This window comes from Suncus etruscus, chromosome 14 (assembly GCF_024139225.1).
Source record: "Suncus etruscus isolate mSunEtr1 chromosome 14, mSunEtr1.pri.cur, whole genome shotgun sequence".
NCBI lineage: Eukaryota > Metazoa > Chordata > Mammalia > Eulipotyphla > Soricidae > Suncus > Suncus etruscus.
Genome location: NC_064861.1, coordinates 1,630,351 through 1,653,047, shown reverse-complemented (window position 1 = coordinate 1,653,047; position 22,697 = coordinate 1,630,351). Strand labels below are relative to the sequence as shown.

The following is a 22,697-nucleotide window of genomic DNA, read 5'->3' as shown; positions in this document are numbered from 1 at the left end:
TTCTACAAGCAATATTCAACATAAATTTTGCATTCCAGTTCAGAGGAAGTCCAGACAGAAACACACACGGATCCTCTGAAGATCTGGATGTAAAGTACAGGCAGTTAGTCTCTGCACGCCCCAGGGACAGCTCAGGCTGACACTGATTCTGTCCACCTATACCAGCAGTGCTGCTTCCCATCAGAGCACAGGAAAGAGCGATGAGTACCAGGAACGTGCCCCACTTAGAGCAAGCCATATCCAGCCTGAACAGCGACAGGCAGGGTGTGCAAGGGCCGGGTGCTCAGGTGCCAAAGGCTCCTGCTGAGGTCTGCCAACCATTACAGCCAGTGAGGCAGGTTGGATTCACAGCCAGCCGGCACGTCTCGGAACTCCTGGGTGCGTGTGTGCTTAGACACACATGCAGACACACACAACCTCATACTCTCACATGCACATTCACAACCCACACACACTCACAAGCAATAGAGACCAGTCATATGTAGACGTTCATTCTCACTCCCTGCCCACACACATGCATTTAGATTTCACACGTACCACTCACAACCGCCCACTCACATACAGTCACACTCATGCGTATTCGTGTACACTCCCATATATAAACCACACTTAAACGCAATACTGGATGCCCACACACACACACGCAGTCCCATATTCACACACTTAGACATTCCTAAACGACCCACACGTATTGTCACACTCATTCTCACCCCTGCCAACGCGCATTTTTACACACACTCACAGACACTCTAGCCTCTTAGTCACCCTTGCTCCTGAGGGTACCCACTGTGTCCAGCATGTTGCCTCCCGCAGGTTCCACAACCCGCCTCTCTCTATAGCCCTTTACTGCCCAGTCCCTACAGCTCTCATGCGTCCTCTGGCCTGGCACTTGCCTGTTTTTGTGCCTGAAAGGGGCAAGGTCTCATCAGTGATGTGGCTGTTGGAAAGTGTCACACACATGTGTTCTTTGGAAAGGGACTTTGGAATCCTCGGACTGCTGTGGTGCATCTGTGAAGAGTAATCCCTTTGGATACATGAGACCCTCAGCCCTGCCCGCAGGTCCTGGCAGCCCCGCTCAGGTCTCTGTATGGGATCAAACTTGGCTGCCTGGTATGCAGCCTGCCCCTATTCCAGCCCTCTGGGCTTCTTTTTGCCTGTCAGCTCTCAACACCTTTGTGAATTTCCTTAGAAAAGAACTGAAGTGTCTGATCTAGCAAAATCAGGAATTTTGAAATGGGGACAATAAAGTCGGGAATGCTCCTATAAAGCACCATTTTACTAACCAGTCAACTTATTTCCCCCCTTTTTTCACTTTTCTACATTTTTTTTTTTTTTTTTTTTTTGGTTTTTGGGCCACACCCGGTAACGCTCAGGGGTTACTCCTGGCTATGTGCTCAGAAGTTGCTCCTGGCTTGGGGGACCATATGGGACACCGGGGATCGAACCGCGGTCCGTCCAAGGCTAGCGCAGGCAAGGCAGGCACCTTACCTTTAGCGCCACCGCCCGGCCCCTCTTTTCTACATTTTAACCTTCCTTCCTTCTTTCCTTCATTCCTTCCTTCCCTCCCTCCCTCCCCCTCCCTTCCACCCTCCTTTTCTCTCTCCCTCCCTCCCTCCTTCCCTCCCTCCCTCCCTCCCTCCCTCCCTCCCTCCCTCCCTCCCTCCCTCCTTTCCTCCATCCATTTTGTTTACAAGAATATAAGACAGTCCCCAGACATACAATCACCTAATTTTTGACAAGGGAGCAAGAAATCCTAAGTGGAGCAGGGAAAACCTCTTCAACAAGTGGTGCTGGCAGAACTGCTTAGCCACTTGCAAAAAAGCGAACATAGACCCCCAGTTAACATCATGTACGAAGGTAAAATCCAAATAATCCAAATGGATTAAAGACCTTGATATCAGACTCTATACCATAAGGTATATAGAACAACACATAGGTATATAGAAAACACTCCATGACATTGAGACTAAAGGCATCTTCAAGGAGGAAACTGCACTTTCCAAACAAGTGGAAGCAGAGATCAACAGATGGGAATACATTAAGCTGAGAAGCTTCTGCACCTCAAAAGGAATAGTGCCCAGGATACAAGAGCCACCCACCGTGTGGGAGAAACTATTCACCTAACACCCATCAGATAAAGGACTAATATCCAAAATATACAGGGCACTGACAGAACTTTACAAGAAAAAAAACATCTAATCCCATCAAAAAATGGGGAGACGAAATGAACATTTTGATAAAAAAGAAATACCAATGGCCAAAAGGCACATGAAAAAATGCTCCTCATCACTGATCATCAGGGAGATGCAAATCAAAACAACGATGAGATACCATCTCACACCACAGAGATTGGCACACATCACAAAGAATGAGAACAATCGGTGCTGGCGGGGATGTGGAGAGAAAGGAACTCTTACCCACTGCTGGTGGGAATGCTGTCTATTCCAGCCTCTATGGAAAGCAATATGGAGATTCCTCCAAAAAGTAGAAATTGAGCTCCCATACGATCCAGCTATTCCACTCCTAGGGTTATACCCTAGGAACACAAGAATACAATACAAAAACCCCTTCCTCACACCTATGTTTATTGCAGCACTATTCACAATAGCCAGACTCTGGAAACAACCAAGATGCCCTTCAACAGAGGAATGGCTAAAGAAACTATGGTACATATACACAATGAAATATTATGCAGCCGTCAGGAGAGATGAAGTCATGAAATTTTCCTATACATGGATGTACATGGAGTTTATTATGCTGAGTGAAATAAGTCAGAGGGAGAGAGAGAGAGACGCAGAATAGTCTCACTCATCTATGGGTTTTAAGAAAAATAAAAGTCATCTTTGCAACAATCCTGAGACAATGAGAGGAGGGCTGGAACTCCCAGCTCACTTCATGAAGCTCACCACAATAAGTGGTGAGTGCAGTTAGAGACATAACTACACTGAGAACTACCATAATCATGTGAATAAATGAGGGAACTGGAAAGCCTGTCTGGAGTACGGGGGTGGGGTGGGGGGTGGGGGGGATGGAGGGAGATTTGGGACATTGGTGGTGGGAATGTTGCACTGGTGAAAGGGGTGTTCTTTACATGACTGAAACCTAATCACAATCATATTTGTAATCAAGATGTTTAAATAAATTAAAAAATACTAAAAAAAAGAATATAAGACAGTGAGTTTTTTTTGATTTTTCAAAGGCCACTTATTTTGCCCCAATTGAATGACAAGAGACATAAGTTCAAGTGGCAAATCAACCAGGGGCAGGATTAGTCTTGTAACACCAAGTAACCACACAGTAGCTCTGTGTTTCAGGAGCCCCCTCTAATAGACACTGATATGACTTCCTTTCTGTCCCATCACTTTACTTTGGTTTTGTGCACAGTTGGAATTTGTGCCAATGATCAACCATAAAGATGTGTGTAAATGTATGTATATATATGTGTTTATATGTACTTATTTCTGTATATATTCCATATATATCAGCTATAAATTTCACATATGCATATGTATGAAGATGCATCTGAATTTCTATATGTAGGGAATATATATATATATATCTGAATCTCAGTCTACACAAACTAAAAGTTTATATAGATTTTTATATCTTTTTATTATAATAATAATTTTTATAGATTTTATATCTTTTATATAAATAAATTGTGTATGCATCTTTTATATATATTTAAAAAGATGTGCTCAGAGGAGGCACCTTTGAAGCCTTTTTCCAATCAAACTATAATGTTTTTAGTTTAAGATTACCATCTGGGTTTTTCGGGTTTTTGTTTGTTTTGCTTTTTATTCAGTGATACTCAGGTTACTCCTGGCTCAGCTCTCAAGGATCACTCACTCCTGGTGATAAGAGGGGGAGGGGATATGGGGGGAAGGGGAAGGGGAGAGGAGAGAAAGGAGAGGGAGAATAGTAGGCACCTTGTATGGACTGGAGAGTTGGGAAGAGGGAACCAACAGGTTTTCTTTGCTGGTGGTAGGTGATAAGAATGATGGAACTGGAAAGAAGCTGTTTCCATGTGCAGTTTCACCCTGCTGAGTGTATTTTCTTTTAATGTAATGAAAACTAGAGCTTCCTTATTAGAAGTCATTAATCTCCTGTTGAGAAACATCCGGGATTCTCTTAGATAAAATGAACTGTCACTGCTACCTATTTACATAGTCTGTTTTAGCTAGATCATGAAAGATGAATTAAAAAAACAATTCCAAAATTTGTGATGAAAAAGGAATAGTTAAATTTTCCTTTAGTTGGACTTTCATTTTAGCAAAAGCAAACACAAGGGAAAATTTTTTGCCTGATTGTGGAAAATAAAGCACATGTATGTGCTATCTACACAAGTGTATAAACCAGGCATGTCTGACATTATTTGGAAGTAGCCTTAAACTTTTGAGGCTGGACAGCTTTCTTTAAGATTTTATGCTTGTTTTTAAAAAGTCTTGTAAGAGGTATAATATGTAGTAATTTTACTTTGTACAGTTTTGTAATCTAGACCATGCTAGTGGGGGGTGAGATATGTTTTTCCCCCCTGGCATGATAACCTATCTGTGCTTGGTCAGACTCGATTTTCCTCTTGTCCAGAAAGGAGATGCTCTGATTCATGGATTTGAATTCTTGTGTCCTGCGTTGCACTGGGAATGCCCATCTTTATTGTTCTGCTGACTGACTCTGGGGGGGGGGGGCACTCTGTGATGTGGCATCATCTTCCCGAGATTCCTTTTATTTCAAGTAGCTAGAACTCTAGGAATGAAAGTTTCATCGCTTGCCATGAGCAGATCCTGATAGTGTGATGTCATTTTTCCAAGCTTGCACGTGACCTTAGAAGAGTGTGCTGACTTCATGATGAGATCTTAATAAGACAATCTAATTACTTTTTAAGAGGAGACTGGCTTTTTTTTTTTTTTTGGCCTGTGCCTGTCTCCTTGTTAGTTTTTAATATTCTGAAGATTTGATTCAGAAGCTCTCTTGAAAATAATATGCCTGAGCTTTACCTCAAACTGTATTTTCCATGTATAGCTGCTGCTCATGATAATGTAATTTGCAAGAAGAGGAAAGATTTTCTTAAAATTTCATTCTTATATTATTCATCATTAAGTCTCTTCTATAATGTGGGGGAACCCTTAATATAAAATATTAGCATAATCAAAGAAATATGAGTGGGAAATACCATGAGTATATTGGCCTTCATGGGGGTGGTAATGTTTTTGTGCATTTGAAGGAAATATTGGGCATGATAATCCGTATGCATTTGAGTCACTTAGATTTGATCTTCAGACCTTAGAATACTGTGTTCAGGCATTTCTGTGGCACTCCAGAGGTGCTGGTGCAGGACTTTGAAATCTGGCAGTGCTGGGTTTGGGCTCCTGAATGGGCTCCTTCAGTTACTCTTTGGGGGCCATACTTTGCTATGCTCAGGGGCTTATTTCTAACTTCATTGTGCTTAGGAGACCATAGGTGCTACTGGGCATCAAACTTGGACAGGCAAGAAAAGACTTGCTTTGTTTTGGGGCCACACGTGGCAGTTCTCCTGCTCTGCATTCAAGCATTATTCCTGGTGGGGCTCAGAGGACCATATTGAATGCCAGGATTGAACCGGGGTCAGCCACATAAGAGACAAGTACCCTACCCACTGTACTATATTGCTCTGGCCATCACTCATCTCTTCTTTTTGTTCTTGATTTTTTGGGGCCACACTGAGTGATGCTCAGGGGTTACTCCTGACTGCTCAGAAATTGTTCCTGGCTCGGGGGACCATGTGGGATGCCAGGGATCGAACCCGTGCCCGTCCTGGGTCAGCCGCAAGAAAGGCAAATGCCTTTTGCTGTACTACCACGCTGCCCCTCACTCATCTTTTTGATCTCACTGACGGCAGAGGTGCACAGTGATTTTCTTTGAGTCCAAGAAGTGACTGACCCAGCAGGCACAGCTTTTTGGTCACGGCCAATTCTAGAGCCCTGGAGCTTTGCCTGTGCCTATGGGTTCATTTGACAAGCCCGTTCCTGTGTAGTGTTGGAACCACTGTTGAATAACTCGGGGTTAGCTGTGATGACTGGAAAGTTCTTCATTTCCACAAAAGTGAGAAGACAACAATCAAAGTTCACTTTAGGATCATTTCATTCCTCCATCAGGATTCATTTGAGGATCATGTTTCTGTCTCCATCCCATCAAAGTTCAGTTCAGAACTGTTTCCTTTCCTCTATCTAGTCAGAGTTTACTGGAGGACCATGTTCCTGTCTTCCTTGCATGGCCCAAAGCAGAATGATGAGGATTCTAAATGAAGCCCAGTAGTTCTACAGATTGTGTGATTTCTCTCCTTTGCATTTGTATGTAGGTCATGAGATGCATTATTCCCACAAAGCTGCCATAGAAAGCACCTTCAGTCTTTGTAAACATAAATCCACATGCCGTATTTCTAACCCTGGTGTGCAGACCGAGAACTCTCTCTTTATTTACCTGTTCAAATTCAACCGAGTGGGGGAGAGTCACATGAGAGACAAAACCACCAATATCACACTAATATAATCTACGTGGATTTTTATATGTCAAAGATATAGGTAAAAAGGAAGGAGGAAGCTGGAGAATTCTACCTTTGTTTTCGGGTAAAAGCACGTTGTAAAAGATACAAAGAAATTAGGGTTTGTATGTTTTTCGTAAAACAAGGTGTAATCTAACAATTCTTAGATACTTCCCTGAGATATTTTGCTGGCACAAAAGTACAAGGCACAGGGATGGTTTCCCTTCACTTCCACCAGGTCTGGTTGAATGTAATTCTCTGTGCCGCTGTGCTATGAGCAGCCCCACATCACTTTTATCTCCTGCCACAAAGTGCTGCTTTCCTGGAGTTTGTTCACATGGCCTGGAAGGCAAGCAGGCCAGGTGCCATGTCTGTAAGTCTTGGCCAGATGACCTGCATTTTCTACTGTGTAGCAAAATCTCTCGCACATTTTACAGTATCGGTGTTGTGGAGCCAGCTCATATATCAGTAACATGAGGGTGTCCCCGGAGATGAGGAGATAGTCTTACAGAGCAACAACACTGTCTCCTTCCTAGATGAAATAAATGTTTCAAAGCTCCGAGGGTCTAAGAAGCCGCGTCAGCATTCTCGGAACTCTGAGTCCTCAGCCCTAGTGTCTCCCACCCCTAGGCTCTGCCCGGGTGATGCTCTGACCCTTCTGCTCCTCCCTGGAAAATGCCTCTGTGAACAGTGTCTGTCCTGGCGGTTCCCTGGAAATTGCTGCTCTCTGGGCTTCTGAGCTTCCCAGCCCAATGGAAGGAGTCCTGGCTCCCTCGTTCAGGAGTCCAGTTTCTCTGCTGCAGGCTAGAGGGTCAGGTCCTTAGTGTCATCACCTGTGTGGCGCATTTGCCTGGCTCCAGTGTCTGTCCAGGCAGAAGTACTCGAATGTAAACAGAGCACTGGCAAGGGGTGCAGGAAAAGTCCTGTGGAGACTGCTTCAATAGGGAAGGAACACCAAGAAATGCATAAAGAAACATGAGCCTAGGGCGCCTGCCCTTCCTTCCAAGGACCTCAAACTTTCATCTCCTTCACTCTCATTCTCCTGAGGTAAACATCTCCCTCTGCTGCTGGATCCCACTCAAGAGGCCTCTCAGGATAGGGGGATGGAGGAAGTTTCAGAGACCTCCAGTTACTCTGAATCTTCCCACTGGTTTTGGAAGCATCTCTCACATCCAGAAGCAGACCCAGTGGGAGACTCTGTAGCTTTTCACACGCCAAACACTGCAGCAGCTTTTTCTGCAGCATGGTCCCTCTTAGAGATTGGGAGCAATGGAGTCATGCCGGGGGACGGAGGGATGACCCGTGTATGCAGAGAAACATCTTTGTGTGACAAGGTGCATCTGCACTGGTCTGCCCTGAGCTTAGAGCCTCCAATCCTGAGCCTTGTATCCCCACTGGCTCTGCGGTAATCGTAGAGATGCCTGTGACTTGGCCCCAGCGGGGAGGTGTCCTCCCATACCCCAAGACCCTCAAGGGTCTGGGCCCCGCCTTTCCTCTGGTCCTTGATGTCACGCTGGGGAGGGGACAAGATGAGGGGAGGAAATAGTGTTGCTGAGAAGTAATTCCGCATTCTGTGTTCCTGTAGCTGATGGAGTCAATGAGCTAGGGCCGTCACCATGGCAGCAGGGATGGAGAAACTTGGTCCAGTAAAGCAATACCTCTGCAATTATGTCACAAGCCCAAATCAAGCATTTCCTCCCTGGAATTTCTCTCCTAGTGTATCTTTTCTTGCAGCTGCAAGGGAAGAAGTCTATACTGTTTCATTGTTTACTTTTGTGGCCTCTTTAAAATATCTCTCACTCTGTTCTTTAGAGATTTCATCTGCAGTCCCAAAGTTGAGCAAAATATGACCATGCATTTTCAGTGACTCAGTCGGTTTTGTATCTCTGCACTCTCCCTTCCTGATCACTTGAGCGCTGAAGTCATAGCTATACCCAGAGTCCCAAAGTCCAGACCTTGGTCACAGGCTACCTGTTCGCAGAGCTGATGCTGGAGGAGGGGAAAGTCCTGTGCATTAAAAAGAAAGTTAAAGAATAGTACATCTCCTATTTCCAAAACAGAGTTGAAATGGCTCCTGGCCTACAAGTCTGGTTTTGTTTCGAGGACACACTGTTTGTCTCTTGGGCACAGAAACCTCCAGGGTAATTAGGGCTGAGAGCCAGAAAGTTCATGGCTGACCTCCCTCCCTTTGTTTTGTTTATCATTTGGTGGAGAGTAATAATTGGGTCCCTCTTGATTTTGAGAGATCAAGCCAGAGCCACAGTGCCTTTTGGGAAATGGTTCTAGTAAAATTCACATGCTGTTTAGGATTTTGTTTTAAAAAGAAAAAGACAAGATCTAAGCCCAAATATTTTTCCATTTTTCCTACTTTTTTTCCTTCAATTTTCCCTGAATTTGCACTGCATGTTAGTTAGCCTGGCCTCTTACAAAAGTGAAAACTTTCTTTTTTTTTTTTTTTTTTTTTTGGTTTTTTTTGGGCCACACCCGTGCTCAGGGGTTACTCCTGGCTATGTGCTCAGAAATCGCCCCTGGCTTGGGGGGACCATATGGGACGCCGGGGGATCGAACCGCGGTCCGTTCCTTGGCTAGCGCTTGTAAGGCAGACACCTTACCTCTAGCGCCACCTACCCGGCCCCAAAAGTGAAAACTTTCTGCGTGTAAATCCACTTATTCTTTTTGGGGTCACACCCGTTGGCGCTCAGAGGTTACCCCTGGCTCTGTGCTCAGAAATCGCTCCTAGCGGCGTGGTGGGCCATATGGGGTGCCCAGAATCTAACTGGAGTCCGTCCGAGGTTGGCTGCATGCAAGGCAAATGTCCTACCGCTGTGCTATCGCTCTGGCCCCCCACATATGTTTTTAAAAGTCATGATATGTTACCTAGTTTTGAAGAAGATAATCAAAATAAATGTTTAGGAGTTTCTACCTTTTCACAGATTTTAGTTTGAAACATGCTGCTGTGTGGATATATATACATGAATGCACCTGATACACGACACCTGCAGACACGAATCACACAACCATCCACTAGGACAAACATGCACACACTGTAGCAAGACTATACACTGCAATAGCACACACATGTACACTCACACACTTGCATGCATTCTCAGTAGTGCATATGTTAGTAGGAAATGTGTGTGTCCACCATCTCTTTTCACCGCCCCGATCCTGTCCCTCACACTGTACCGATCTGTTACTTTTCTACATGTGATCATAACTGTTTCTAAAGAGGGAGTTGAAGATGAGGAGTGAGTCTTGATGATGCGGTACCATCCAGCCTGTGTTCATTGCGTTGAATGCAGAGCGAGGCTGACTGGCATGGGTCCACCTCATGAGTGTCTTGCGTTGAAGGGAAGCTTTGAGGAAGCGACGTTTTGGGTGGTTTTGGGAGAGCTCAAAACCAGGTTGTCTCATCCCCCTCTCTGTGTTCTAGTTCCTCTGGGTGAATGCCTACATTTCTGCTTTGTCCAAGGGAGATGGAAAAGACTCCTGCTTTGCATCTGCATCCCAGGCTCTCTTGCCTCCATCTTATTTTTACTTTTCAGCCCGGGAATCAGTTACTGCAGCTTTCTTAGGAAATTTGGTTTGCCTTGGAGCTCAGTTTAGAAGTTTACATTTGGGGGGGCCGGGCGGTGGCGCTGGAGGTAAGGTGCCTGCCTTACCTGCGCTAGCATAGGGCGGACCGCGGTTCGATCCCCCGGCATCCCATATGGTCCCCCCAAGCCAGGGGCGATTTCTGAGCGCATAGCCAGGAGTAACCCCTGAGCGTCACAGGGTGTGGCCCAAAAAACCAAAAAAAAAAAAAAAAAAAAAAAAGAAGTTTACATTTGATTTTCAGTGAGAGCTGTCAGGTCTGTCCTGCATATACGATGAGAAGGGACTATAGAGGAGATGCAGGGAAGCACACACCCTATTTATCTGCAGGTGTGCGGGAACAATGGTGTGGAGCCACCTGTAAGTGATGAGGACCAGGCTATGGGGTGCAGTGTATGTTGGAGGGAGGGGGAGAGAGAGAGAGAGACAGACAGAGAGACAGAGAAAAACAGAGATACCGACTTACAAGAGAAGTCATCTGTGACCCACCACTCAGGGAAGATCACGGGGACTGCTTCATTTTATTTATTTTATTTTTTTCTTAATCAATTTTTAATTGAAAATTGAATCACCACTAGATACACAGTTCCAGAGTTGTTCCTGATTTTACAGAATTGTTCCTGATTGAGTTTCAGTTATACAATGTGTGCTACCCTTCATCAGGGCACATTTCTCACCACCAGTTTCCCTCCTGTCCTTCCCCTCAGCCAGTCTCTGTGGCAGGCACTTTGCTTTTCCTCTCTCCTCTTTCTTCTCTCTTTCCCTCTCTCTCCCTTTCTCTTTCTCTCCTCCTTTCTCACTCTCCTCTCTCTTTTAGACACTGGTTTACAATATGAGTGCTGAAGGGGGTTGCTGCAGTTTCTCAAGCTTTGCCATCTGAGGCTTAACACAGTGTTTTTCAGGTTTGTTTCTTTTTTTATTTGCTTTTGGTTAACAACAGTTTCTCTTCATGGTCACCTCCTTCGTTCCCTACTTAGTGTTGTTTAGATGATGGGTTGTTGTTTGGGACCTGTACCAACCATTCAGAAGAAGGGAAATGGCCACATTCCCAAACTGGGGAGCTGGTCGTGCTGGGCTTAAGGCATCTGCATTATACCTGCCTGATCCCATTCCCCACCACACTATTGGGGGTGTTGGGGGGTCCCAGCACATAGCCTCAGGTCCTTCCTCCACACTGACGGTACCTCCGAGCTGAGAACACACCCCTTCTCCACGTTCCACCTACATTGTGGCTTCTGGGGGTTTTCTTTTTTATTTTATTTTATTTTATTTTATTTTTTTGGTTTTTGGGTCACACCCGGCAGTACTCAGGAGTTCTTCCTGGCTCTACACTCACAAATCGCTCCTGGCAAGCTCAGGGGACCATATGGGATGCCGGGATTCAAACTACCATTCTTCTGCATGCAAGGCAAACGCATTACCTCCATGCTATCGCTCTGCCCACCCCTAATAATATCTTTAAGTACCGTGATTACAGTACAGATATGATTGTAGTTGGGTTTCAGTCATATAAAGAACAATCCACTTCCCCAGTGCAACATGACCATCACCAATGCTGCCAATCACACTGCTCATCCCCTCCTGTATTTGAGAAAGACATTCTACTTCTCTGATTCATTGACATTGTCACCATAGTTGTCAGTGTAGTTATTTCTCTAAGTGTACTCACCACTCTTTATGACCAGCTTCATATCATGAACCAGTCCTTCCAGCCTTCATTTCTATTGCCTCTGGGCATTATTACAATAATAACTTGTATTTTTCTTAAAACCCATAGATGAGTGAGACAATTCTGTGACTATCTCTCTCTCTGACTTATTTTACTCAGCATGATAGTTTTCATGTCCATCCATGTAAAGGAAAATTTCATGACTTCATCTCCTGATGGCTGTGTAGTATTCTACTGTGTGTATGTATCAGAGTTTCTTTTTTTTTTTGTTTTGTTTTTGTTTTTGGGCCACACCCAGCGATGCTCAGGGGTTACTCCTGGCTGTCTGCTCAGAAATAGCTCCTGGAAGGCATGGGGGACCATATGGGACACCGGGATTCGAACCAACCACCTTTGGTCCTGGATTGGCTGCCGGCAAGGCAAACGCCGCTGTGCTATCTCTCTGGGCCGTATCACAGTTTCTTTAGCCATTCATCTATTGAAGGGCCTCTTGATTATTTCCAGAGTCTGGCTGTTGTTAAATAGCACTGCAATATCAGTGTGAGGAAGGGATTTTTGTATTGTGTTTTTGTGTTCTGAGGGTATATACCTAGAAGTGGTATAGCTGGCTGAGTGGTATAGTGGCATATACCTAGAAGTGGTAGAGCTGTATGGGAGTACAATTTCCAGTTTTTTGAGGAATCTCCATATTGTTTTCCATAAAGGCTGGACTAGACAGCATTCCCACCAGCAGTGAATACGACTTTCTCTTCAGATCCCCACCAGCACTGATTGTTCTTCTTCTTTGTGATGTGCTCCAGTCTCTGTGGTGTGAAATGGTACCTCATTGTTGTTTTGATTTGCATCTCCCTGATGATTAGTGATGTGGAACATTTTTTTCATGTGCCTTTTGGCCATTTATATTTCTTCTTTGAGGAATTGTTTGTTTATTTCTTCTCCCCATTTTTTGATGGGGTTAGATGTTTATTTCTTGTTAAGTTCTGTCAGTACCTTGTATATTTTCTATATTAGTCCCTTATCTGATGGTTATTGGGTGAATAGTTTCTCCCATTCTGTATGTGGCTTTTATATCCTAGGCACTATTTCCTTTGAGGTGCAGAAGCTTCTCAGCTTAATGTATTCCCATCTGTTTATCAGTGCTTTCACCTGTTTGGAGAGTGCTGTTTCATCCTTGAAGATGCCTGTATAATATCAGTGTCATGGAGTGTTTTACCTAGGTGGTGTTCTATATACATTACGGTTTTGGATCTGATATCAATGTCTTTAATCCAGTTGAATTGACCTTTGTGCATGGTGTTATCTGAGGGTCTAAGCTCGCTTTTTTGCAAGTCGTTGGCCAATTGTGTCAACACCACTTATTGAAGAGGCTTTCCTTACTCCATTTTGCATTTCTTGCCCCTTTATCAAAAATTAATCAATTATAGATTTCGGGCACATTCTCTGAATACTCAAGTCTATTCCATTGATCTGCGGGTCTGTCTTTAATCCAGTACAATGCTGTTTTAATGACTATAGTTTTGTAATACAATTTAAGGTTGGGGAAAGTGATGCCTCCCATCTTCATTTTCCCAAGGGTCACTCTAGCTATTCGCAGGTGTTTATTGCTCCAAATGAATTTCAGGAGTGTTTGATCCACTTCTTTGAAGAATGTTATGGGTATCTTTAGAGGGATTGCATTAAGTCTAAATATAGTATCATGTCATCTGCAAACAGTGAGAGCTGGATCTCTTCCTTTCCTATCTGGATGCCCTTAATATCTTTTTCTTGCCTAATCACTATGGCAATCATTTCCAGCATTATGTTGAATAGGAGTGGTGAGAGAGTGCAGCCTTCTCGTACCAGATACCAGAAGAATTTATCTCCATTGAAAATAATATTTGCATTGGCTTGTAGTAGATATATTGAGAAAAGTATATTTATATAGTATATTATATTGAGAAAAGTTCCTTCTTTTCCCATCTTGATGAGAGTTTTTAATCAAGAATGAGTATTGGACCTTATTAAATCCTTTATCTGCATCTATTGTTATGATCAGGTGGTTTTTATTTTTCTTTTTGTTGATATCGTGTATTATATTGTTTGATTTTGTATATTAAATTGTCCTTGCGTTCCTGGACTGAAACCTACTTGGTGGTGGTGTATGGCCTTCTTGATAAGGCGTTAGATCCTATTTGCTAGAATTTTGTTGAGGATCTTTGCATCTATGCTCATAAGGGCTATTGGTCTGTAGTTTGCTTTTTTTGGGGGGCACACCCAGCAGCACTCTGGGGTTACTCCTGGCTCTACACTCAGAAATTGCTCCTGGCAGTCTTGGGGGACCATATGGGATGCCAGGATTCGAACCACTATATTTCTGCATGCAAGGCAAACACCCTTCCTCCAAGCTATCTCTCCGGCCCCAGTAGTAGTTTGCTTTTTTTTGCAGCATCTCTCTTTGGTTTTGGTATCAAAGTGATTTTAGCTTCATAAAAACTATTTGGGATTGTTCGGATTTTTCAGTTTTATGAAAGAGCCTGAAAAGGATTGGATCTTGAAAGGTTTGAAAGAATTCGTTAGTGAATCCATCTGGCCCTGGGCTTTTGTTTTTGGGAAGACTGTTGATTATTACATTTTAATTTCCTTCATAGGATGAGTCTGTTTGGATATGCTAGATCATCCTTGGAAGATTATAAGAATCCAAGAATTTATCCATTTTTTTTTCAGGTTCTCATGTTTATGGCGTACAGTTACTCAAAGTAGTCCCTGATTACTCTTTTCATTATTTATTTATTTATTTATTTGTTTATTTATTTATTTATTTATTTTTTCGGCTACACCTGGTGGCGCTCAGGGGTAACCCTGGCTATTTGCTCAGAAATCGCTCCTGGCTTGGGGGACAATATGGGACACGGGGATAGAACCACAGTCCATCCTAGGCTAGTGCACACAAGGCAGATGCCTTACCCCTTGTGCCATTGCTCTGCCCATGGCCCCCCACCCCATTACTCTTTGAATCTTTGCAGTATCTGTAGTGATCTCCCTTTTTTATTTCTAATCTGGTTTAAGTTTCTCTCTGTTTCTTTCTGAGTTTTGCTAGTGGTTCATCAATCTTGTTTATTTTTTCCAAGAACCAACTTTTGCTTTTGTTGGTCTTTCAGATTGTTTTCTTGATTTCCACTTTATTGATTTCTTCTCTAAGCTGTATTATTTTCTTCTGCCCACTTATTTTTGTTTCTTCTTGATGATCATTTCTAATTTTAAAAGCTGTGTCATTAAGCTTTTTCTTCCTTTCTGATGTGTGCTAGCAATGCTATAAATTTTCCTCTTAGCACCGCTTTTGCTGTGTCACATAAATCTGATAATTTGTTCTTCATTGTCATTTTTTTCCCAGGAATGCTTTGATTTTCTCTGTTTAATTTCCAGGTGTTAAAGTTTTTCTTCTTTGTCCCTTTGAGTTCACTTCTAATTTTTATGCCTTGTGATCTGAGAAGGTAGACTGTACAATTTCTATCTTCTTGACTTTATAGAGATAAGTTTTATGGGTCAGCATGTGGTATATCCTGGATAATAATGTGTATCCAGTTTTCTGGGGATGGAGTGTCCTGTATATATGTGTGTATATTATATATATTAGTATGTATATAATATATATATTAATTCTCTTCTATTTCTCTTTTCAGAGCTAGTATATTTTTGTTGGGTTTCAGTCTGGTTGACCTATCAAGGGGTGACAGGGCAGTGTTGAGGTCTAATATTATTGTGTTGTTATTGATATCTTCTTTCAGATTTGTCAACAATTATATTAAATATTGTGCTAGTCCCTCGTTGGTTGCATATATTTTGGGAATGTGATTTCTTTCTGTTTTACATATCCATCTTTGTCCCTGATAATTTTTCTGAGTCTAAATTTTGTCTCATCTGCTATTAATATGGCCACTCCAGCCTTTTTGTTTGTTTTTGTGTTTTGGGGGTGTTTTTTTTGCTTGTTTGTTTGTTTTTTGGGTTACACCTACTGGTGCTCAGGAGTTACTCCTGGCTCTGTGCTCAGAAATCACTCCTGGCAGGCATTGATGATCATATGGGATGCTGGGATACAAACCACCATCATCTTGGATAGGCTGTGTGCAAGGCAAACACCTTATCACTGTGCTATCTTATTGGCCCCCACTCCAGCTTTTTTTAAGGGAATTGTTTGCTTGGATGATTTTCCTTCAGCCTTTGACTTTGAGTTTATGTTTGTTCTCATTATTCAGATATGTTTCTTGTAGGCACCAGAATGTTAGATTCTGCTTTTTGATTCATATTGCCACTCTGTGTCTCTTAACAGGTGCATTTCATCCATTGATGTTGAGAGAGATAATTGTCATGTCATTTAATGTCTTCTTTGTATAGATGTTTAGTGTGTCTGTTAGTCTGTCTTGTCTTAAAGTAGGCCTTTCAGTTTTTCTTATAAGGCTGTATTTGAGTCCGTAAAGTCTGAGCTGTTGTTTATGCATGAAGCTATGTATACTTCCTTCAAACCTGAATGTGAGTCTGGCTGAGTGCACTATTCTAGATGAAGCATTCATCTGGTTGAGTTTTGTTCACTACATCCCTCCACTGCCTTCTTGCCTGGAGGGTTTCTTGTGACAGGTCTGCTGTATATCTTAAGCATTATCCTTTGGATTTCCCTTTTTGTTCTTGCTGCTGTCAGTATTCTATTCTTGTCTGTGGGATTTGTCATTGTGTCTAGGATGTGTCTTTGGGGTGCTTTTCTTCGGGTCTCTTCTTGCTGGTACTCTTCAGGCATGTAGGATTTGGTTGCATGCAGTCTTTAACTCTGGGAGTTTCTGTTTAGTTTATCAAAGACTTTTATTTTCATCTGCTCACATTTGTTTGAGTAATTTTTCCATTCACTGATCATTTGCTTGAAGTGTCTTTTCCAATCTCTTCTGCTGTGTGGAGTTGTTGTGCATCTCATCTTCCAGTTCACTGTTTCTTTCCTCAGCTGCTGTTACCCTGTTGGAGAGGTTTTCCATTGAGTTTTCCATTTCATTTCATCTACTGAGTTTTTCAGACCTGTTACTTTAGTTTGGATTTTTCTGATTTCTATCTCTATATTCTCTTGATTCTTATTTGTGTTCCGTTGAACTTGATTTATGCGTCTTTGAGTTCTATGAACATCCTTCATATTTCTTCTCTAAACTCCTTATCTGAGAGACTAACTAGATGGTTGGCACTTTCGGGTCATCGGAGCTGCCATCTTCATTCTCTATGCCTTGTGTTGGCCTGGATTGTTTACCCATTGTTCTACTTGTAGTGTGTTTTTTTTCCTGCATGTTATGGTGGGGCTCCTAGAAGATGCCTGTGGCTGTGAAGCAGAGCATCCATGCTCCTCTGGCTTCACCCACGTGGACTGCGCAGCTCACCTCAAGAAGCACCCCCAGGGAACAGTGGATGGGTGGGCGCACCAAGGAGCAGGCCACAGGAGACTTGAGAAGGTAGTCCAGAATGGCTGCCTGCTGCTCTTCAGGGGCCTCTGCAGCAACCAGTTCCACCCTTTGTGGGCAACACAGCTCACCTCTTAAGAAGGGCCCTCAGGGAGCGGTGGGTAGCAAGGACAAGTAGCAGGCCACAGGAGAGTTGAGAAGGTAGTCCAGAATCTTCTGGGTGTTTTCACCTAGGGCTGGGGCACTGTGTGGGTTGGGCCTGAGGGACCAACTTTAAATCAAGTGCACTGGGGAGATCATCTCATTGCCTCAGTGTGGGAAACACGTGCTCTGTTGTGCTACGGTGCTATATCATGTAAAGTTATGTTTTTTGGCCAAATTTCTCACCACAGTATAGTTCCCCATTCCACAAAATTTTGTCTGTCTTTTACATTTTAGGATGTTAAGTTGGAGACAGTTGAAGTGTGTGTTGGGTGAAGTACAGGTTGAGCCTCCCCAGAGCATTTATTTCCAAGGGATAATTAGTCTAGCCTAAGGAATCAACTCCCTCAGGAAATAAATCTAACTTGTCTTGAAGGATCTTGTTTGTTTCTTGATTTTAATCTCCTTTTGTGACATGTTTCTCCAGAGGGAAAAATATGTTTGAGATAATAAATAAATAATAAGTCATCTGACTAAAGCCACCAGAGTTGAATCAGTGCTGGGAATTAGCCATTGTAAAATTAGTATAGACGCTACTTGCTCAAAGTTTAAAACATGGATAGGAAGACTAGAAAATACTTTTACAGAGCAGCACACTTTAATTATATGTCCTTTAGATATTTAAACATTTACTATTAAACTTAGTCTGAACACTTGTTCTCCCTCCCTCCCCTCAATCACACCCAGTGACACTCAGGGGTTACTTCTGTCTATGCGCTCAAAATCACTCCTGGTTTGGGGGATCGAACCATGGTTCATCCTAGGCTAGCGTGCACAAGGCCTTACTGCTTGCGCCACTGCTCTGGCCCCCTGAATACATCTTTTTTTTTTTTTTATAAATTGAAGAATATTTATTTATTGTTGAATCAAAGAAACATAGGAATAAATTGGATGAAGGAGGTGAAAGATTACCATCATAAAAATGTAATAATGAAAGAAAAGAGAAAAGTAAAATGAAACTCAGGGAAATAACTTGTGTTAGGTGACATATTTTTTCACAGGTGATCTCTGGGAGCCCTGGCATTCAACTATCTGTTTTGCTAGTCCTTTTTTTAAAATTAATATCTTTATTTAAACACCTTGATTACAATTATGATTGTAGTTAGGTTTCAGTCATGTAAAGAACACCCCCCTTCACCTGTGCAACATTCCTACCACCAATGTCCCAAATCTCCCTCCTCCCCACCTCACCCCTACCTGTACTCTAGACAGGCTTTTCACTTCCCTCATTCATTCACATTGTTATGATAGTTCTCAGTGTAATTGTTTTCTCTAACTGCACTCACCACTCTTTGTGGTGAGCTTCATGTCGAAGCTGGACATTCCAGCCCTCCTCTCTTTGTCTCTGGAGATTATTGCAAAAATGTCTTTTATTTTTCTTAAAACCCATAGATGAGTGAGACTATTCTGCGTCTCTCTCTCTCTCCCTCTGTCTTATTTCACTCAGCATAATAGATTCCATGAACATCCATGTATAGGAAAATGTCATGACTTCATCTCTCCTGACAGCTGCATAATATTCCATTGTGTATATGTACCACCGTTTCTTTAGCCATTCATCTGTTGAAGGGAATCTTGATCGTTTCCAGGTCTGGCTTTTGTAAATAACGCGGCAATGAATATAGGTGTGAGGAAGGGACTTTTGTATTGTATTTTTGTGTTCCTAGGGTATATCCCTAGGAGCTGGGTCGTATGGGAGCTCAATTTCTAGGTTTTGGAGGAATCTCCAAATTGCTTTCCATAAAGGTTGGACTAGATGGCATTCCCACCAGCAGTGAATAAGAGTTCCTTTCTCTCCACATCCCTGCCAGCACTGCTTGTTCTCATTCTTTGTGATGTGCGCTAATCTCTGTGGTGTGAGATGGTTCCTAGTAGTTGTTTTGATTTGCATCTCCCTGATGATTAGTGATGAGGAGCATTTTTTCATGTGCCTTTTGGCCATTTGTTGAATACTTGTTCCTTTTTTTTTTTTTTTTTTTTTTGGTTTATCGGGCCGCACCCATTTGATGCTCAGGGGTTACTCCTGGCTAAGCACTCAGAAATTGCCCCTGGCTTTGCGGGGACCAAATGGGACGCCAGTGGATGGAACCGTGGTCCTTCCTTGGCTAGCGCTTGCAAGGCAGACACCTTACCTCTAGCGCCACCTTGCCGGCCCCTGAATAATTGTTCTTAATCTTGTATGGATAAGGTAATTTGCACTTGGGTAGAACATCTTGTGCAGATAACTCGTTTTGCACAATAAATCAGATTTCCACTAGTACTGAAAATCTGAAAGTCTTCAAGCTTCAGTCAAATAAAGTTTTACATTAAGTGTTTGCTATGTAATTATGTAAGCCATTTGTAATAGTCCTATTAATTAGATAGATAGATAGACCAAAAGAACTCTCCTAGTCTCTGGGGCCTTTTAGAGGGCTCCCCCAGACCTTGTATGGCATTTGACTGAGTGCAGAGCAGTCAAGCCATATCTGCTCTGATGGGAAGGAGGAGGTGCTGAAGGGCAGCAGTCTGGAGAGTCTGTAAAGAGGATTCTGAGGGCCCTGGGTGTGGCACGTGTTTGAGCACTGGCCTTGCTGGCTGGAAATGGCTGGTGGGAGTTTTGCTTTTATCCCTTAGCAGCCTTTGCCCCTCCCTCAAGGGGATTGGCAACCTCTGTTTACAGACACTCTGTTCCAGCCACCTTGGAGCTGGCTCCAGCTTGCGAGTGGGCAGGAGGCAGGGGAGCTTTATTTCAGCCCTTTGTAGCCATTAAAAACAACACCAGGGCTGGACATGTGCCTGGAAGGAGAGGGCCTGCCCAGGCCTCACATTCTGTGAGAGGACAGGAGCAGTGTCCCCAGACAGAGCCAGAGATGGCTCAGGGACAAGTATCCCTGGACAGAGCCCAGGACGGGTCAGGAAAAAGTGTTGCTCCTCACTGGTGTCTTCACCCAGGAAGGATGGGGTCATGGGTCCCGGGAGGCATGTGGAGCTTACTGGGGTACTTGGTTGCATTTCTTGATGACTGGGGTCTTTTTGGTGGCCACATTACTGGTGTCAGTCCCTTTGGTGGTCGCATTTGGCTGACGTCCCTTTGGTGGCATGTTTGACCTGGTCCCTCCGTGGCCCTATGTGGTTGATTTGGTCTTTTGGTGACATGTGTGACTGACTGTCCCTTTGGCTCTTGTCTTGCAGCTGTCCCATTCCCTCCGAGCCACCGGCTCACGGCCAAGGAAGTATTTGACAGCGATGGGAGGCCACGTGTCGACGTGCTGAAGGCACACCTTATGAAGGAAGGCCGACTGGAAGAGAGTGTGGCCTTGCGCGTCATCACTGAGGGTGCATCTATCCTGCGGCAGGAGAAGAACCTGCTGGACATCGATGCTCCGGTCACAGGTGCGTCCTGGGAGGGTCCTCCACACCCACCTCCCCTGCCACCATGGTGGCCACGACTGCAGTGGCACTGGAATCAGACTGACCCATCTAGAAAGTACTGACTTGCCTCTTGCAAAAACCTGTGCTTTGACTTTTTGAGGCTTGTTTGTTTGTTTGTTTGTTTTGGGCCACATTTGATGGCATTCAGGGCTCACTCCTGGCTCTCTGCTCAGGAATCCTGGCAGGCTCGGGCAACCCTGTGGGATGTTGGGAATCGAACCTGGGTCAGCCACATGCAATGCTAATGCCCTCCCTACTCTGCTATTGTTCTGGCACCTTTAAATCTTGTTTCTCTTACATCATAAAATATGAATCTTATGGGGCTGTGGAGGTGGCTAAAGGCAGAGCACTTGGTTCTAAGTGTGAGATCTGGGCCGGCAAGGCTGATCCAACTCACAGTCCCTGGTTGCTTCTCTCTTGCACAGCTCACGATTGTGCTCTTGGCTTCCAAGTGTTTATTGTAGGGACTTTCAGGAGAAAGATGCTCCCACATTCACCAGACTGTCCCTAAGGATTTGTGGTCAGAGGAAATGACCATTTATTTGTGTCCTGGTTGGGGCAGATATTTGTTTGCAGATCGAGCCATCGTGTGTTTTGTATGGAAGAAAGACAGAGGGTTCAACCCGGTGGTGCGGGCATGGGGTCGAACAGCAGGAGTCAACCGATTCAAGACATGACCTGTGTGTTGCTCACAGTCCTGCGTCCCCCTCTCTAGGTATATACACTGGACATTGCTAGGTGGAAACCGTGTTGTGATGTCACACACTAATGCATCGTCACTGTCTCAGACCTTAGTCCCAGTCAGCTATGAAAGTGCTTCAGAAATGCCCCTGAGGTCCTCTCATTTAGTGAAGTCTTGTCACCAAGGTTGGCTGCTGTGAGTCCCAAGGAGGACTCACACTGACCAGTAGGCTCTGCCAGCATTTGGGGTGACCAGGACAGGCTGGAGGAAGGGAGACTGTCACCTTGGTGGCAGTCTTGGTGGTGTTCTAGCCTGCTCAGGGAAGAGCAGGATCCATGATATTCTGACCTAGAACCTTCCAGAACCATGATGGAATTTTCTGGAATCATGACCAATGGCCTCATCTGTAGTGGGCAGCTCATCCTCTGTCACTGGCCAGGAGAGATGGGCAGTTGGACGTAATGTAGGGGCCAGAAGCAGCCCTGTGGGTATCTGAAATGGCCGGTTGCTGCTTCACACGTTAGGCTCACTGTGGCCTGATCAGTGAGATGGTTCTTGGGGAACTGCTGAGTCTGAGTCCCCTGAGATTGGGGGGGGGGGGGCTGCAGAACAGACGGCCAGGAAGCTGATGTCTTTGTTACTGATCATGACAAGCATCTGGGATTGGGCAAGGAATGAGTTTAACAAGAATCCGCACCCCCATGCCCTGGTGCATGGTGACAAGTCAGTGAGAACCTGGTCTCCTGTGGAGAGTCCTGGATAAGTACAATGAAGGCTGGGCATGACCCACTGGTGGTCAGAAGAGAGACTTGGGACATCATGTCCAGTGGGTGTGGCTGTGTGGGGGCCAGGGGTGGCTTGGGGTCACTCTGAGGGAGGGAGTCCGTGGTTGCTGTTGGCACAGTGACCGGATAAAGACAGTAGCTTGGCCTTCTGCTCCTTTTACACAGGAGCCCCAGGCCCTCCGCCACAAGACTCAGCTCTGCTAGTTATGGGCCAAGGATTCAGTCAGAACTGGGGATAGCCCTGCAGCTGGACTGCTGGGTCTGGCCTGTTGGGAATCCTGCAGGTCAGGTCACCTGGCCGCATCCTGGGCTGGCTCTCCACATTGTACCTGGAGAGGCGAGGAAGCATGGGCCCGACCAGGCTAGTCTAGAGACAGTGGCCAATGCTGGCATTTGGGCCTTGGCTAGCCCCATGGGCACCTTGGCC

The 22,697-nt window shown here is 44.3% G+C and overlaps 1 protein-coding gene across 4 annotated transcripts in view; it reads left to right on the top strand.

Annotated features, from left to right (window-relative positions):
- Positions 1-22,697, top strand: part of PPP3CA (protein phosphatase 3 catalytic subunit alpha) — a 1,090,725-nt gene that overhangs the window by 53,184 nt on the left and 1,014,844 nt on the right. For all 4 annotated transcript variants that reach the window (XR_007502344.1, XR_007502343.1, XM_049786916.1 and 1 more), the window contains exon 2: positions 20,564-20,764. Coding sequence is in view for 2 of the 4 variants with exons in the window: in XM_049786916.1 (XP_049642873.1) it covers positions 20,564-20,764 (201 nt within the window). In the remaining 2 variants the exon portion in view is untranslated. The remainder of the gene's footprint in view (positions 1-20,563; positions 20,765-22,697) is intronic.